This window comes from Equus przewalskii, chromosome 1, assembly GCF_037783145.1.
Source record: "Equus przewalskii isolate Varuska chromosome 1, EquPr2, whole genome shotgun sequence".
Lineage (NCBI taxonomy): Eukaryota > Metazoa > Chordata > Mammalia > Perissodactyla > Equidae > Equus > Equus przewalskii.
The window spans coordinates 126955837-126974059 of NC_091831.1; the positions used below are offsets into that span (position 1 = coordinate 126955837).

An 18223-nucleotide genomic window follows, 5' to 3' on the forward strand; every position below is an offset into this window, starting at 1 on the left:
TATAAGCAAAATCATCAGTTCTGATTTTCTAAGATGATGATACCTCATTGTTAAATCATTTAAATAAAATTGTTTGAATTAAATTTAAACTTCTTTGGTGCCCCTTTTTTGCAATACTCTGAACACATGCTTATTTGCTTATCTGATAATCTAACACTGGACGGAGCCAGGATTTGAACTTACCCAAACTGATTCCAGAGACTTAGCTGCTCTTTTTATAGTCTTCATATAATTGTTTTCAGCCATGACTTAATTAAAACAAAGGTAACAACAAATTAATATTTTAGAGAGCTCTGTCAGAGGAATGTTTCTGCTTAGGAAAAAAAAAGTTTTTATTTCTAAGCCATCTTACCCGTGAAGTATAAGGTCTTATTACAACCACTTTGGAACACTGTTTGGCTTTATGCACCAAGGTTGAATATCCTAGCAATTTTATTTGTATGTATTTTTTTAAATGCATGCACTTGTGCATCAAAAGACATGTACAATAATTTATACATGACTTTGTAATTATTTATAATAGCCTAACATTGGAAACAAGTCAAATGTCTATTAACAGTAGAATGGATAAAATTATGATATCTCAAAATGAAAGACTGTACAGAAATGAAAGTGAACAAACTACTACACGTATGAGTATGGCTGAATCTCAAAAACATATTGTAGAGTGAAAAAGCTAAGCCAAAAGAATACGTACTGTATGAATCCTTCCATGTTCCATTTTCATAAAGTCCAGAAACAGATAAAACTAATCTAGTGTTAGAAGTTAAGATAGTGGTTCTTTTTGGGAAGGTTGGAGGGGGTCTGGAAATTTCCTGTTAACTGGTAATGTTCTATTTCTTGATTTGGGAGGTATTTATAATGGCTGATGTGTTCACTTTGTGAAAATTCCTGGAGTTGTACACTTTTCTATATGCATGTTATAATTTAATTAAAAATTTAAAAAAAACAGACTTCTCTCTGGATTAGCTTTGAGAACATGGCTCTATGAACCCCTAAAGTTGTATGAAAGTTTTATCTGAATATCTGTGTCTGTATTTTAAAGATTTTATTTTTTTCCTTTTTCTCCCCAAAGCTCCTCGGTATGTAGTTGTGTATTTTTAGTTGTGGGTTCCTTCCAGTTGTGGCATGTGGGATGCCACCCCAGCATGGCCCGATGAGCGGTGCCATGTCTGTGCCCAGGATTCAAACCGGCGAAACCCTGGACCGCCAAAGCGGAGGGCGCGAACTTAGGCACTCGGCCAAGGGGCCAGCCCCTGTATCTGTATTTTAAAGGAGAGAAGATCCATAGCACTAATCAGATTCTCAAAGGGGTTTATGACTGCAAAAGGTTAAGAACCCATGTCACCAAAGCCTGCATAGTCAGAAAAACTGTTAAACATATTATTATGGAAAGTTTGTTTTTACAATGAGATAAATCCTTGCCTCTATGATCAGACACACTGTTTCTTGGATCCTATCTCCTCAGTTTCTCAAGGTTTTTGTTTTTACAGTCATCTTCTTATTCTCCTTTATCCTCATTTTGTCTGTCTGCTGGATGATTGCCGTTGGCATACCTCCCTTAATTTCATTAGTTTTTTTTACAGTTCTCTGTTGATTCCATGCCTTCTACCAGTTACCACTCCATTTCCCTGCTCCCCTTCACATCAGAACTCCTACAAAGAGTTATGTATTTCACCTCCCATTTTGTCCTCAGCTCATTCCGGTTGGGTTTTTCTTCTTACTAACACTTTACTGAATGGGTCTTCTCAAGGTTACAGTGATTTGAGTTTTGCTGAAACCAGTGGCTAAATATCTCTATTTGGGAGGAAGCAGAGTGAGAGCACCTCAGGTATAGAGATTTGATTTAATCATATTTCACAGTACACTTTTGTCATTGGCCTGTGCAGGGTTCTGCTTTAATTTTATTTTATCCTCTATCTTTGCTCCCATTCCCTTTCTCCCATAAGTATTCACTTTATTATATTTAGCATATCATCCTGAGTATATCTTTGAAAACTATAGTGCTGTTTTGAGTGTGTTTTTAATTTATATAAGTGATATTTTGCTGTAGATTCCTTTGTTTCCTACTATTCTCATTCAACATTAAATTTTAAAAAATTTATTCATGTTGCTGTGTTTACATCTGTTTCATTGCTTCCGACTGCTAAATAGTATTCAAATCATGGTATCTGCCACATTTTAAAATTATACATTTGGGGCCGGCCCCGTGGTCAAGTGGTTAAGCTTGCGAGCTCTGCTCCCGTGGCCCAGGGTTTTGCCAGTTCGGCTCCTGGGCGCGGACATGGCACCACTCATCAGGCCATGCTGAGGCAGCGTCCCACATGCCACAACTAGAAGGACCCACAACTAAAATATACAAGTATGTACTGGGGGGATTTGGGGAGAAAAAGCAGAAAGAAAAGAAAAAGATTGACAACAGTTGTTAGCTCAGGTGCCAATCTTTAAAAAAATAAAATAATTCATTTGTTTATGGACACTTGGATTTATTTATTCATTCTTTAGCAAATACTGACCACATACTATTCTCTAGGCACTGTTCTAGGTGCTGGTTATCTAGCAGTGACTAAAACAAAAAAATTCCTACCCCCGTTGAATTTGCAATCTTGTGGAAAGAGAGAGAGGTAAATGAAATGAATAAGTATAATATGTAGTATGTTAGATAGTGAAAAGTAATAAGCTGAGAAAATTAAAACAAGGCAAGAGCGAATATGAAGTTGCATATAGGAGGTTGTTGAAATCTTAAATAGGGTGGTCATGGAAAGCCTTACCGAGAAGGTGACTTTTTAGAAGGAACAACCTGAAGGTGCAGCTGGCTTGGCTGGCATTGGGGAAGGCTATTCCAGTCAGAGAGAGCAGCAAATATGAAAGGCCCTGAGGCTGGAATATGCGCATTTGTTCAAGGATCAGTAAGGAGGCTGGCATGTTATCTCCGAGAGTACGTTTCTAAGAGTTTTTTAGTATGTTAAACTTTGTCTCTTACTATTATATTAGGTCTTTTTACTGCTATCATATTTTGTGTTTTTTGTTTACCCTTGTTTCTTTTTTTTCTTCTTTCTCTTTTCCTGTTTTCTAAGGATAAATAAAATTTTGGTACCAGTTTGAAACTTATGTGTTCTATTTTTATTCTTCTGGTGGTTACCCTTTACTTAGATTCATACTTATCGTTATCTGTCAATTTTTAAGCTTATTGATCATCTGTATAATCCTCCCCCTGAACAAGACATGTATCTGAGTAGGCTCTCACAGTCTTCTATTCTTCCCTCATCTCTGCCCCTACCATATTAGGGTTCTCTAGCCTTTTGATGTTCAGGGTTATTATGGGTCTACTTTCCTTTCCTTTTTTTTCATTCGTTCTTTCCCTCTCCTGACTCCCATTGTTTACTTAGCAATAGTGAGCCTTTAAGTTATTTACTCACCCTTCCTTGCCATATCTTATAGAGTCCCCTAGATTTATTTGTCCTCTTATTATAATATTTTCTCTCACAGTGTCTAAAATTCTATGAGTCTCTAAGGATATGCAGTTTAAATAACCCTCAGACTAATAGTTTGATTTTTTTTTATTGTTTAGCTGTTTTCTTGGTAAACCATCTGAGTCTTATATACCTAAGAATATCTTTATTTCACCTTTGCATTTAAATGAAAATTTAGTAATATATAAAATTTCCTTTCTTTCAACATTTAAAAATATTACTCCATTATCTTCTTACATCTAGTGTTACTGATTGGAAGTCTGGAATTAGATTTTTTTTTTTTTGTAGGTGGAGTACCTTTTCTTTCTAGGGATTTAGAATTTTCTCTTTGAGTAGTTCTTAGATTTCTATTCAAGGTGTCCAGATGTTTTTTTCTTCTCTCTCATACCAAACTGATATCTTATATCTTTAATTCTTGGAAATTATTAGTCATTATTTCTCAAGTGTTTCCTCATCTCCATTTGTTTTTTTTCTCACCTCCTGAAAGTCCTATCATTTAGATGTTGTCTCTGATTTTTCTAACCTCCATATTTTGGGGGGGAGGTTTCAGAACTAAATCTTTCATTTTTTCCTTTTAAGTACACGTTATTTTTTAGAGCAGTTTTAGATTCACAGCACAATTAAGCAGAAAGTACGGAGACTTCCCTTGTACCCCTGTCCCCATACATTCAGCCTCCCCAGTATCAACATCCCACACCAGAGTGGTACATTTATTACAATCCATGAGCCTACATTGACACATCATCACCCAAAGCCCATGGTTTACATTAACATTCACTCTTTGTATGGTACATTCTGTGGGTTTTGACAAATGTATAATGATATATCCACTATTATGGTATCATACAGAATAGTTTCACTGCCCTAAAAACCCGCTGTGCTCATCCTATTTATTCCTCCTCTCTAACTACTGGCAACCACTGATCTTTTTACTATCTCCATAGTTTTGCCTTTTCCAGAATGTCATATAGTTGGAATCATACAGTATGTAGCCTTTTCAGATTGGCTTCTTTCACTTAGTAATATGCATGTAAGATTCTTTGATGTCTTTTCATGGCTTGATAACTCAGTTCTTTTTAGAACTGAATAACGTTCCATTGTCTGGATGTACCACAGTTTATTTATCCATTCACCTATGAAGGACATCTTTGTTCCCTCTAAGTTGTGGCAATTAAGAATAAAGCTGCTATAAACATCCATGTGCAGGTTTTTTTGTGGGCATGTTTTCAACTCATTTGGGTAAACACAGTCATGTGTCACTTAATGACGGGGATATGTTCTGAGAAATGAGTCAGGCGATTTTGTTGTTGTGAGAATATCATAGAGTGTACTTACACAAACATAGATGATATAGCCTGCTCCACTCCTAGGCTATATGGCACTAATCTTAGGAGACCACTGTCATATATGTGGTCCATCATTGACCAAAATGTTACTATACAGCACATGACTGTACCAAGAAGTGTGATTGGTTATACGGTACAGGTATGCCTAGTTTTGTAAGAAACTGCCAAAGTGATTGTGTGTCTTCTTGCATTCCCACCAGCAATGAATGAGAGTTCCTGTTCCTCCACATCCTCGTTATCTTTTGGTGTTGTCAGTGTCCTGGATTTTGGCCATTCTAATAGGAGTGTGGTGATATCTCATTGTTACTTTATTTTGCATTTCCCCAGTGACATATGATGTGGAGCATCTTTTCATTTGCTTACTTGCCATCTGTATATCTTTTTTGGTGAGTTATCTGGTTAGGACTTTTGCCCATTTTTTAATTGGGTGGTTCATTCTTGTTGTTGAGTTTCAGGTGTTCTTTATATATTTTGGGTAACAATCCTATTTAGATACATCTTTTGCAAATATTTTCTTACTCTGTGGGTTGTCTTCTCATTCACTTAAGCCTCCATATTGTTTAACATTTATAATATATTATTTTCAATTTCTTTATGCCTTCTTAACACCTCATTATGATCATCTACTCATTGATTTTATTTTTTATTATATTCATTTTATTATTTAACCTATCTGACTTTTTAAATGTCATTTATTAGATTTTTAACACTCAGTATCTCTAGTTGGTTCTTCATTATTTCTTATTATTTTCCTAATATCCTACTTTAGTTTCCTGAGGATGTTTGTTAATGTTTATTTAGGAAATGTGTTTGATCTGGACCATAAATTTTGTTCCTCTGGGGTAAACCATTTGTGTTCTTGGCTTTTTTTTTTCCACTCCTTCCTTGTACTCCTGCAGTGTTTACTTTTTCTTTCCTGGTGCCTATATTCCCTTGAGAATATCACCTACCTTGACTGATAATATGTATAGGGAAAATTCTAGGTTCAAATTTGTGCCCTTCCTCATGAATTTATAGAGTATAGAAAAGTGCATTTAGGTGTAAAGGTGGAGATTTGCCAAAGAAATAGTTCTGTTTTGGTAATTGGTTATTCAGGTAGAGTTATCAAGTAGGCGTTTTGGATCTCAGTGGAGAATCACAGTTGGTGACATAAATCTGAAAGTGAGCAGCAGTTAGTGGGACTGATAACTTTTCTTGGGAATAAGAAGAAAGGGAAGATCCTGGAGGTTAGTTTGATTGCTGAAAGTGAGTTAAAGGAGTTTAAAGAGTAGTAGATCTACTTTGTGTAGGGCTGGTCTTGGCCATCAGAGTGTTTAGAAAGAGCGATGTGTCATCTGGCCTCACTAAGCTGATATGCTTATCCTTGTCAATTCTGGGTCACTGTTTCAGGCTTCTGTGGAATAGTCTGCATGGCACAGTAGCAAGGGATCCGGGATAAGGAGTTGCAGGCCCTGCTCCGCTTCTGATGACCATTGCTACTTTAGGCCAGTCAAATTTGCCTTTTTTTCTACACTTTAATTTCCTCATTAGCATAATGATAAGATTGAACCAAAAGATTTTTAAGGTCCTTTTCTACTCTAAAATTCTATGAATCTTTAATGAGGTACGGTTGTAAATAAACTAGCTCAACAGTTTGATTAAAAATATATATATTTTCTTGAGGTGATTTCACTAAAATAGAATTAGCTAATAAGAGTACAATTAGTTTTAAGTAATTGCTGGATTACTTTTAAGAAAAATTGTTCTAATTCACAATGTCATTAACAATTTTTAAGTGTACTTATTACTTCCCTATAGCACCACTAGCATTGGGTTTAGTTTTTTTTATTCATGTTTGTTAATTTACTGGATATGATGTAGTACCTCAAAGTTTAATTTCTTTAATTATTTGCAAGGCTAACAATTCTTCCACGCCTTTTATTATTTGGATTTCCTTGTGTATGAACTGTTTGTTTGTAGTCTTTGATCATCTAGTAACTCCTACAAATTGTAAAAAAAATTGTATCAATCATTAACTGGAAGAATAATAGAATTCTCAAAGTTGTTTTCAAGGATTAATTCTCAAAATCCCTTTCAGGTGCTTATTAACAAATAAATTGTTATTTGTTACAGTTTGTGAGGAAGTGGAAAGGGACTTTAAAAAAGGCTTAAAGTATATTTAAATAGACGGTGAAATGAAGTAATTAAGAATTGAAATGTTTGACGTTAGTGAAATGACAAAACTATAAATCTTGTATATCTACTTTTTCAAGAAAGGTGATATTTTTAATCAGTGCATCTCATTTTTGTTACACATTAATATAGCTGAATTTTAGATTGCTTAAGTAAATGTGTTTTTAGTCACCCCAGTGAATACTATTTTGTGTAGCTTGTGTAGGGCTGTGAAAGAGAAGAAAAACCAGATGTTTATGTCTAAGAGAAACTTTTGGGAAGATTCCTGGTGGCAGCAATTCATTTTAGATACCAGGTAACAAATGATTATGATAATTCAAAGAGGAAGCAAGAACTTTGTGATGTGGGAGTGGTATGCTTATGGGAAATTAAAAAAAAAAAAAAGATGGTGCAAGAGACAAAATTTAAAACAAGACTTCCCTTTCACTCTAGACTGTTAAGCACCATGTATTTGCATTTTATGTACAGTGCTGGATATGAACAGATTTGCAATACAAGATTGGTGGTTGATTTTTGTTGTTATTGTCAGTTTATAGGGAATCTGATATCACTGTAGGAATGGTAAATCTCATAGTTTCTTTATTTTAAAAGAATGTTGTAAATAGCTTCATAAATTCTACAGATATAATTTCCCCATTCCTTTTTAAGCATTTCTCACTTTTTTCCTTCCCATTTCTGCATTATTTTTTAGTTTTATTCCTTTTATACTTTGCCCCTCATCTTTTTTTATTCCTTTTCTTGCCATTTCTCTTTGTTCAACTTCTTTCCTTTTCTGTTTTACTCTTTTCTCTTATTTTTGGCCATCCATTCTTTTTCTTACCTGCTAATTGCCCTGTTCTCTTCAGCCAGTTTAACTCCTCCCACTTACCAATTAACTTTTTTTGTCTGTCAAAGCCCATGTCCACTAATTAACACATAGTTCTCCCCAGGACATTGCTTTCTTCTCTTCCATTCTTGAACTGAAGTATGGTATAGTAGAACTTCAAATTAAAAGCCGTAAGAATTGAGTCATAAATTGATATATCTGGTTTTAGGCAAGCTGTTTAACTTTCATGCCTTAGTTTCTTCAGTTATAAAAAGAATTGAAACTAAATCTCCAAGAACCCTCCTAGCTCTAAAATCCTATGAATCTGTGATGTCTTAACTTTCCCATTTTTCTGCTGTGCTGACCTCATTCATTTAATAAATATTTACACACCTACCATGTGTTTATAACTCCTATAATATATGTGAGGGAACCAAAAGAAATAAAAGACAGGGTTCCTGGAAATAACTGTGTTATTTCCAGTCTGTTCCTCTTCTCTCCACACCAGTTCCATATTCTCAAGGGAATACCAGCTACTTTAGTTCCAACTTAATTTCTGGTTGAGGGGCAGAGTTGCCCCTTTTTATGTTCTTGTACGTCTAGGAATCTCCATTGTAGTTGTTTTGTAGCATTATTTTATGTTGTCCACTTGATTCCTGTCTGCAGTTTATCCATGATAGGAAGTGTATCTCAGGACTAAGGAAGTTGGTCTTCGCGGTGATTTAGGACATGATCACTCTCTGTCCTTCTTATCTTTTGTGTGCATGCGTATGTCTGTGCATTCATATGTTTGTATAATCGTGTTCGAATATAATGTTCTATATGGCCGAGCAAATGTGACCAGTCTTTCCACATCATATATGCTTATATTTTTTTCTTTGGTTTGTTTCTGTACCTATTTTGTAAAAGGTGGGGGGGTGTTGCTTTTGGAGACATTTTCTTTTCCTTTCATAGCCTGTATATGCTTTCTGGTAAAAATATACCCCTTCACAGGTGTTAGGGACAGTGGCAGGGAGCGTGGGAGAGGGAGGTGGGCATATTTATAAAAGGTCAACACTAGGGATCCTCGTGATGGTACTATTCTGTATCTTGACTTTGGTGATGAATACTTGAAGTTGCACATGTGATAAAATTGCATTGAACTAAATACACACACAACACACGCACAAATGAATACAGGTAAAACTGGGGAAATTAGAATAAAATAGGTGAGTTGCATCATTGTAAATATCCCAACTGTGATACTGCACTGTAGTTTTGCAAGATGTTACCATTGGAAGAAACTGGGTAAAAGGCATATCAGATCTCTATTATTTCTTTCATCTGGATGTAAAGCTGTAGTTATCTCAAAATAAAAGATTCAATTAAAAATAATAGTTTAAAGGAGTCTGTGTTGCAAGATAACGTAACATATGTAGCTGCAGGAAGCACATTGACATACCACTCTGTGGGCATGACTTTCCATTTACATCAAAGGATGCTCTACTGGATAGATTTTACTCATTTTGTATTGCAAGTTTTCTTCTGCACGTGTGGAAAGAGAAGGAATAGCTGGGATGTGTTGTCTCCATTAGTAGAAGAACTTTGCAAACACTTAAGTGTTACTCAGTTTTCTGTCTCATCTTCCAAGTAATAGAAAATCAGTTAATTCTAATAATGGGTCAATTTTTTCTTACAATTCATGGAATCAAAGTAAAGGTTTTGGAAGTTCATTCTGTCAAAGATGAAACATTTGATATTGTGAATCCTATTGTAAATTAGTCTAAAATTGTCAACATTGAAGAAAACACTTTGTTTTTTGAGCAGTAAACAAATATTAAGTTTAGTGGAGCATAGAGTCATGGTCAAAACAATGTTCTTACTATATTAAGAAACGATGTAGCAGAAAATGTTATTTGGAATTGGTTATAGCACATTCATAATTAATAATTGCATCTAAACAAGCCTGATATTCTACCAATAAAATAGGAGTTGTAATTTTCAAAATTTACAAGTATTTTATAAACATAGAGTATTTCAACTAGCATATTTTTATGATAATCTGATGTTGAATTTTAAAAATGTTTCTGCAGGTCAGTATTTACATCATCTCTTTGCTACCTATGCAGCAATAAGATTTTTGAAATAGTTGAAAAATATGTCTACCGTGTCGTATTTACTGACTGAAATTTTTCAGTGAGTCTGAGGTGGAATTTTTAAAACAGATGTATCCATCCTGACCATTTTTAGTGGTCCAAAATGTAACAAGATTGTTCTTATGTTATTTTTCATTCATTCTTTTCACCTTCCATTCCATTTCAAGACACTATCAAATCTTGACTGAAATAATTTTGTCCCTTTCCTTCCTTCTCTCCCACTTCCCACAGACACGCGCACATCAAGGGCTCACTAAATTAGGTAAATCTAGTATCTGTTGCTGCTGCTATTTCCCTGTCATTAGTAGATATTCCATATTGGTTAAAGCTGTGGTTTCTTCCTCTCGATGTTCTTGTGATTACTGTTTTTCAACTTGCTTTCCTGCAAAAGCTTTTGACTTACTGAAACTCTTGGGTGTGTGTCTCCAGCATTATAAAGCTAAATTACAATAAATTGGTACAACACAATTGGACTGGCTACACTCTGAGACTTTGTCAGTGGCATCATCTTTCCAATTTGGTGTTTAAAATTACTCATAACTACAACTTACTAAATTACTCAATTTTAAGAAAATATGATGATGGCATATTGAATCCCGTAATACAGCATTGTTTGTTATCTTGGTCAGAAGACCTGCATTCCTCGATGAGATCCCAGTCATATCTTGTTGTTAAGGATTTGCTATAACTGATTCTATTTCAATAGTATTTTAAAAATTTGTAATACAGGGAAAAACTTTTGGGTATTGATTTCTTTGAAACATGTTATGTATATGGATGTTACTTCGGTCTAAATTTTTTTTTTTTTTTTGAGGAAGATTAGCCCTGAGCTAACTGCTGCCAATCCTCCTCTTTTTGCTGAGGAAGACTGGCCCTGAGCTAACGTCCATGCCCATCTTCCTCTACTTTACATGTGGGACGCCTACCACAGCATGGTGTGCCAAGCAGTGCCATGTCCACACCCGAGATTTGAACCGGCGAACCCGGGGCTGCCGAAGTGGAACGTGTGTGCTTAACCGCTGCACCACCAGGCTGGCCCCCGGTCTAAATTTAAGTTGTCTTAAATGTCTATATTTTTCTTCTAGGAATGAGATACTATACATAATGCTCCACAAATAAGCGTGTTTTCCTTTCTCTCACTCTTTGCTTCTGTACATATTTACTCTTTTGTCCACTTACTTATTCTTTTGTTTCTGTCTTTCTCCCCTTTATCTGCCTTTTTTTTTTTTCAAGTCTGTATCTATTCTTGACTGAAATGTGTTTTCTGAAAGAGCTGAGCTGGTGTTTGAAAATTACTTATTGGCTCTTAACCATATGATAACAACATATGCAATCCTTTGTTTTGAAAATTATCATTGTTAACAGAACTTTAAGCATCCACAGGCATCTAAGGGGGAAATATTTGATTGGAATTAATTTAAGCCCAATTCTTGTTCTTTTCAGCACAGTATTTCTCAAACTCTGAGGCTTGCAGAATTCGCAAATTGAGATCTGGCATCATTTTCAGAGGGAGACCTTCAGTTATGTGTAAGTAGTTTTTGTTTTTCATTTTGTTTTGTTTCTATTAGCTGTTTTCTGTATTTAACCTAGTGAGATCTTAATTTACCAGATGCCTTAAAGAATTTGGCATATATTCACCACATAATGATTATGAGTAACAAGTCACGCAAAATAACCTATTGAAAGAAGATGTCTTAAGATGTGCCCTGGGTCAGTATTAATTCAACACCATGTAGTATCCTCTTTACAAATGTAAATAATACTAGATTAGGGACTAGAGTTTTGCCCAGGCTCTGCCACTAACTAGCTGGGTAATCCTTAGGTAAGCCACCTTCTGTGCTTCAGTTTCTTTGGCTATAGAATCAGGGATTAGACTATGATTAATAATAATCTCTCCTCTCTAAATGCTTATTATTCCTATTTTAACTTTTAAAAAATAAATTATGAGTTGATAATCTTTCAAGAGGGAGCTATCAAATTGCACAGTTATATTTTGATTCCTTGTTATTTGTTTTTGCTTGATAATAGGTATTTAGGGGGAGATGGTTCCAAAGTAGACTGGGAGACAAGTAAGCCCCTCTTGCTCAAGAGATTTGCCCCACATAGTCAATCAATTTGGGTTAATAAAGCTTATTTTTAAAAAATCAAGTTTGCTTTGGGTGGGTTAAACCTTTTTAAAAGAAAATCAATCTACTGTTTTATATGATACACAAATAAGATTTCTTTCCTTTCAAAATCTTCATAGAATGCTGATGTTACAAGAGCGCCAGTTTTCAAAGAGATGGGGAAAGGGACAATAAAGTAGGGATTACTTCTTTGCATGGGGCTTTTGGGGAGAAACTGGTAGGGAAACTCTGGATAGGGTGAAGGCAAGCACGTGGAATCTGAAAGGGTTATAAGGAGAAAATATGGCTAGAGGTGGAATAAACGTATAGAAAGAGAACTAAACAAGAAACTCCTTGAAGAAAGAGGCTGTTACTTTCAGCAGTTGAGGTTCAGCAAATTGATTCTGAATTATAGAAAAAAGACACTCTGTTTGGTATAATATGCTTTCAGGAAGGTTATAAGGTGAACTATTCATTCATTTAACAAATATTTTTTTAAGCACCTACCTACCATACTTTGGGTACTAGCTGAGAATGCAAAAATGGAGTTCTGATTATAGTGTATATTTCTGTTTAATGGAATATTGTGTAGTCATTTAGTATAATTATGAAGATTATAGCAGTTTAGAAAAATGCTTATTAAATAAATAAAAATGCAAATATTTATATTCTATCTCATACTGTGCATGAGAATTAGAAGGATGTTTTCTCTTCTCATAGAAAACTGGGAAACGTTGTCAAATGTAAACCAAATTTACTGTCATGAATGGGATTGTTGAATTTCTTTTTCTTTCTGCTGTTTTGTACAATTTATGAAGTTTAAATGAAAGTCCACATAAATTTAAGTTGTTTTGAAAAATGTGATGAACATATATTGACTAGAAAATAGTGTATCATCAAAGAAAAAAATGAGTAAAACTGTATTTGATGGACAGGAGATAGATTACCTTGGTTGGAAGAAAAATGAGAGATGAAGTTCACAAAAGGTGGAAATGAGGATGTCTAGTTTAGTTTTGATAATGTAAGAAAAGATGAGCTAGATTAGGTTCTTAACTATGAAATTAAGATTAAAAAAAAGAAAATTTCCTCTAGCTTATTTATTTAAGTGAATCCGAGTGAGGGGCAGTTGAACTGGTCCATTGTGTTATTGACCATTTTCATGTGTAAGTTTTGAGTTTGTGGCTATTTATCAGGCCCTCTCTGAAAGACTTTTCCTCCTTTTACCACTTTAGTAATAGTTTATAATTTTGTGAAACTTTTATTATAGTCAGATTTTTTGTTTTTCATTTATCTTTACACTGTTACTTCTGATTTCCACTCTTGCCTTTTCTTGTCCTTAGGGTTAGCCTAGGTAGCAAATGCTTATTAACTACTTTGACCTAATGAAGTGATAGAAGAAGTAAAAAAGAATCTGAATTGATTGGGCGGAGATCGAAAGGGAGGAAAAGAAATCAGTCTTCGTTAGTTGCTGAGTTGGGTAAGAGCTTTCTTGTAATGGTTTCTCAGTTTCATTCTCGAACCTTTTAGGAATAGAGAGCACATTCTTCTTGTTTTCTGTTCTCAAAGAAAATAGATGTAATTTGAAATGAAATACTAGCTAAGCAGGTATCTGAAATTTTAAGATGCTCATAAACCTCTTTTATTTATCCATAAGTTATCCATATCATGTTGAACAAAGAAGAATTGAAAAACAATAATGGGTTAATGATGTAGTGTTATTGTTACTTCAGCTTGAAAAAAAGTTATTTCAGGGTTTTATATTCCTGTGATTATTTAGAGAACTCTTGGATCAAATGCTTATCTTGTGTGGTCCCCAGTTTCCAAAAGTGAATTTGAAGAAATTTACCTCCCCTCAAAAAGAAAAGAAATTTGCCTCCTAATTGTTGAGAGGTTTTTGCTCTGAGGTATTACACTAAAAGTCCAAGTTTTGTGCATGACTAGGACTGCTTTCCTCAAATGCTATTTCCAAGTAATTTTTGGTGGCTCTGGCCAACACAAGGCATTTTGTTTTGATATATACATTTAGTTTTTCCATGAGGATTGTAGATTATACATGCCAGTGGAAGTCACTTGGTTTAATGGAATTATTAGGAAATATTATTAATTATTCATTTCTATATTAAATACTTTCAATATTTTCTTTGACTTGAATTTTTAAGTGTCTTCCACCAGTTCTAAACTTCAAACTTATTTTTAAAACAGTTTATTTAAATTAAAAAGTGGATGTGCATTTTTAGTATTAGAGACTCTTCATGAGTGAATTAAAGAGCATTTAGATGTTGCAGGAAGTCACCTGGAATGTTGCCAGCTATGTTCTTGGCATTGTGTACTTTGTCAACTGTGCCTTAAACTATTTTGCTTGCCTTCTTAATCACTCACGTCCATAAAGAATAAATGGAAAACAGCAATAACAACAACAAGGCAGGAGAACTGGAGTGATATATAATTTACTTTTCTGTCAATAAATGTAAGAGTTTGTTGTCACTACTTTAAAATTGATTGTTGTTATCTAATATATATTTATGACGAACAATAACTTATTCCCTGTTCGTAGTTATTTACTGTATTCAATTGTGAATGAGATCAATTTATTAAAATTTATGAACCAGAAAGTTCTAAGAAAAATAAATTTTTCCTACAAATTTCTCCCAAATATCTGCTTATTAGTGTAATAGCTGTTTATTTTTATTGGCTAAGGTAGTAGCTTCAGAAGAACTTATTAAATATATATATGTTTTCATGATGGTACCGTTTCCATTCTGTTGCCCTGAAAAGTGTATTTATGGTATGCAATGGTGACTATATGCTTTAGTTTAGATAACATGAAGTTAGAGTCTAGGAAAAAGGAGAATATTTAAATCTCTTCATTACAATAAAAAGAAAGTGTTCTACAAAGGCAATTTTGAAGACTTGTATCCATCAAGAGCTTATAATTTAAAATTCATGCACCCATAAAAGCACACAAACACTGTTAACAGAGGCTGGTTATGTGACTTTTGACCTAGTAATTCTACTTCAATAAATTTATCCTGAAGAAGTAATGAGTTGTAGCCAAAGGTTTATGTTCAAAGTTATTCTTCATAGCATTTAAAAAATATTAGCAAAATAAGTAGAAGTAATAAATGATCAACAATAAGAAAATAGTTAGATTGATAATGGTGTGTCCATAAAATAAAATACTAAATAGCCATTAAAAAATTATTTTCAATGACTGTTTAATGAAGTGAAGAAAAAAGTTATATAAATACAAAAGTGCTTAAAAAAAAGTACCTTTTTTCTCCTCTTCTTTAAAAATGAATAGACAGTCATCTGGGTAAAACTGCTTGCTTTTTGCGGAGCACCTATCATATGCAGTCAGCTGAGAGCGACTATTCAACATTTCACGGAGTCTTCTCAGGAGGACAGGTTAGTACTTTTTCTTTACTGTCAGTCTAGTAGACATTTCTGAAAAGTTTAAGCCCTTTATTTTGTGCAGAAATCTTATGTGTAAGGGAATTGCTGCATAGGAGTCATATATATCTAAATAAAACAAGTAGGGACATTTGATTCTTCTTTAGGCTTGTTTTCTAAGCCAATAGAGGGAATATTTGCAGAGTATAGTTGAATAATGGATACACATTGCAAAAAATGTGGCATGAATTCTGAAAACAACATTAGTGATGTAGAAAATCAAATGACTTTTGGGATTATGATGAAAATGGTGATAATTATATTATAAACAAGTATGCTACAGAAGGATTTCTTTGCCCTCAGGTATTTTATAGTCCACAAAAGAAAGTTGTTTAAACTAGCATTTTCTGAAGCATATTCTTTTTCTTCTTTTTTTATTTTTATTTTTGCTGAAGAAGATTGGCCCTGAACTAACATCTGTTGCCAATCTTCCACTTTTTGTACATGAGTTGCCACCACAGCATGGCCACTGACAGATGAGTGGTATAGGTCTGCACCTAGGAACCGAAGTGGGCTGCCAAAGCAGAGTGCACCAAACCTAACCAGTAGGCCACCCGGGCTGGCCCTTCTGAAGCATATTCTGAAGGTTTTTTTCTAGTTTTTCAGTGGGAAAATAGGGTTTACTATTCAAATAGACTTGGGAATTCCTGGGGTAAGCAAAGTTAATCAGGTACCTTTATCAAAGGACTGCTGAGGCTGTAACATTTTTATATATATTGTAAATACAAACAAAAGAGTAATGTAATGTATACATACCTAATTTATTTGTCCAGGGAATCCTTTCTTTGCATTTACTGGAACTAAGTCTAATATGAGACACATGTTGGGAAATTTCTGTTATAGATTATATTAAACTTTTTTCCTACAACTATTATATAAGTAATGACATTACTGTGGTGGAGTATTTTCCGGGTTAAACAAGCAAGTAAGGTTTAAGTGATACTAGACAACTGACGGAGATTTTGCTATTAAAATGTTTGCAAATACGTGATAGATTCTACTTAGTGTATTTTTTCTTTGAATTTGTTATAAGCTTGCTTTACTGTTGTAATCTCTGCCCTACTTTTATTATTTGAAGTTCTTCTGTTTGTTGTATCTGCTGAGACTCATTCAGGGTGGATTTTTCTTTGTGTGTTTTTGTAGTTTTGGAATAAGAGGTCTTCTTCGGCTGGACTTTAACTGTGGAAAACCTGGGTTGAGGGTGTACCCTCTGGCACTGTTTTGCATTTGCTTCCCCAGTGGTATCACTAGCCTGGGAACACTTTTATTGTTAATATATCTGTTTGGAGGTGCCTGTGACTGTGTAGATGGCTTAAGGTCAAACCTCAAATCCAAGTGTGAGTAGGTCTGTTGTTATGAGTTCTGAGAGACTTTTTTCCCCAGGGCCCAGATTGAGGCAGACTTTATTTTCTTCCTGTACCAGTGGATGGGTTTTTTAAATCTACTCTTTAACTGGAGATGTAGGCCTCTGAGGCTCTTGGCTTTATACAGGTGTCTCAGTTTCAATGCCCTATCTTCCATAGTCCCAAGGTCTTGTCTCCTGTCCCTGTAATGTCTTTTAAAACACAAACCCCTTGATTACTGAGGAGATCAAGAAACTTCCCCCACCCAGTATCAGCTTGTACATTGCATTTTGGCTTTTGGTTTCCTCAGTGTTTTTGGGCCCTGAGAATTTCCCTTACATTCCTACAAGTTAATGCTTTTGAAAGGATGTATTTTGTTGTTGTTGTTGCTGTTATCTATTAGGCAATCTAGGCTTCTGTATTGCCAAAAATGGAAATTCATGCATTACTTTTATCATCAAAAAATAATGCTAACTATATTCCCATTTTTAAAAAAGGCATACTTTTTACATACAAAAGTGACATATATAACACTAATGTGTTTATCAGGGAGGTAATGCTCTTTTTGTAGTTTTCTGTTCTTATTTGCATACAAACCTCTTATTTTTATTTGGCTTATTATAGGAAAATACTAGTCTTTTACTTTCCTTTTAGATGTAACCTTCTGTAATGGAAGATGATTGAAGATAAGGGGCCTCGTGTTGCTGACTACTTTGTTGTAGCAGGATTAACTGATGTTTCAAAGCCTCTTGAAGAAGAAATTCACTTCAATGATGCCTGTCATAAAGTAGCTAAACCCAAAGAACCTATCACAGATGTTTCAGTTGTTATTAAATCTCTTGGAGAGGAAGTGCCACGAGATTATATGTGTATTGATCTTACCCCAACTGGATTGTCAGCTGATCTCAATAATGGAAGTCTTGTGGGGCCACAGATTTACCTTTGCTATAGAAGAGGAAGAGATAAGCCTCCACTTACAGATCTGGGGTAAGTATTTTTTAAAAAGAATTATTGTGGGACTGGTCAGGTGGCACAGTGGTTAAGTTTGTGTGCTCCACTTTGCAGCCTGGGGTTCGCAGGTTCAGATCCTGGATGCGAACCTATGCACTGCTTATCAAGCCATGCTGTGGCAGTCATCCCACATATAAAATAGAGGAAGATGAGCATGGATGTTAGCTCAGGACCAATCTTCCTCAGCAAAAAGGAGGAGGATTGGCAGAAGATGTTAGCTCAGGGTTAATCTTCCTCAAAAAAAAAAAAAAGAATTATTGTTATTGATCCAAGTAATATGCCTTGCAGATTTTGCAGTTAATGTCATTTGTCCATTAATAAAGATATGACAGCTTTAGAAAAACAGACACATTTATATCCAGAATGCTGAGTTCTCTTTCTGT

General features: G+C 34.6%; 1 protein-coding gene across 19 annotated transcripts in view; it reads left to right on the forward strand.

Moving 5' to 3' along the window:
* Positions 1-18223, forward strand: part of DENND4A (DENN domain containing 4A) — a 109670-nt gene that overhangs the window by 15833 nt on the left and 75614 nt on the right. For 6 of the 19 annotated variants that reach the window (XM_070576612.1, XM_008522659.2, XM_070576663.1 and 3 more), the window contains exons 2-5: positions 11375-11458; positions 13377-13513; positions 15338-15441; positions 17484-17816. In XM_070576612.1, coding sequence (XP_070432713.1) covers positions 17506-17816 — 311 coding nt within the window. In that variant the 5' untranslated portion in view covers positions 11375-11458; positions 13377-13513; positions 15338-15441; positions 17484-17505. The remainder of the gene's footprint in view (positions 1-11374; positions 11459-13376; positions 13514-15337; positions 15442-17483; positions 17817-18223) is intronic. The other 13 variants (XM_070576641.1, XM_008522662.2, XM_070576685.1 and 10 more) reach the window with 5 other exon arrangements.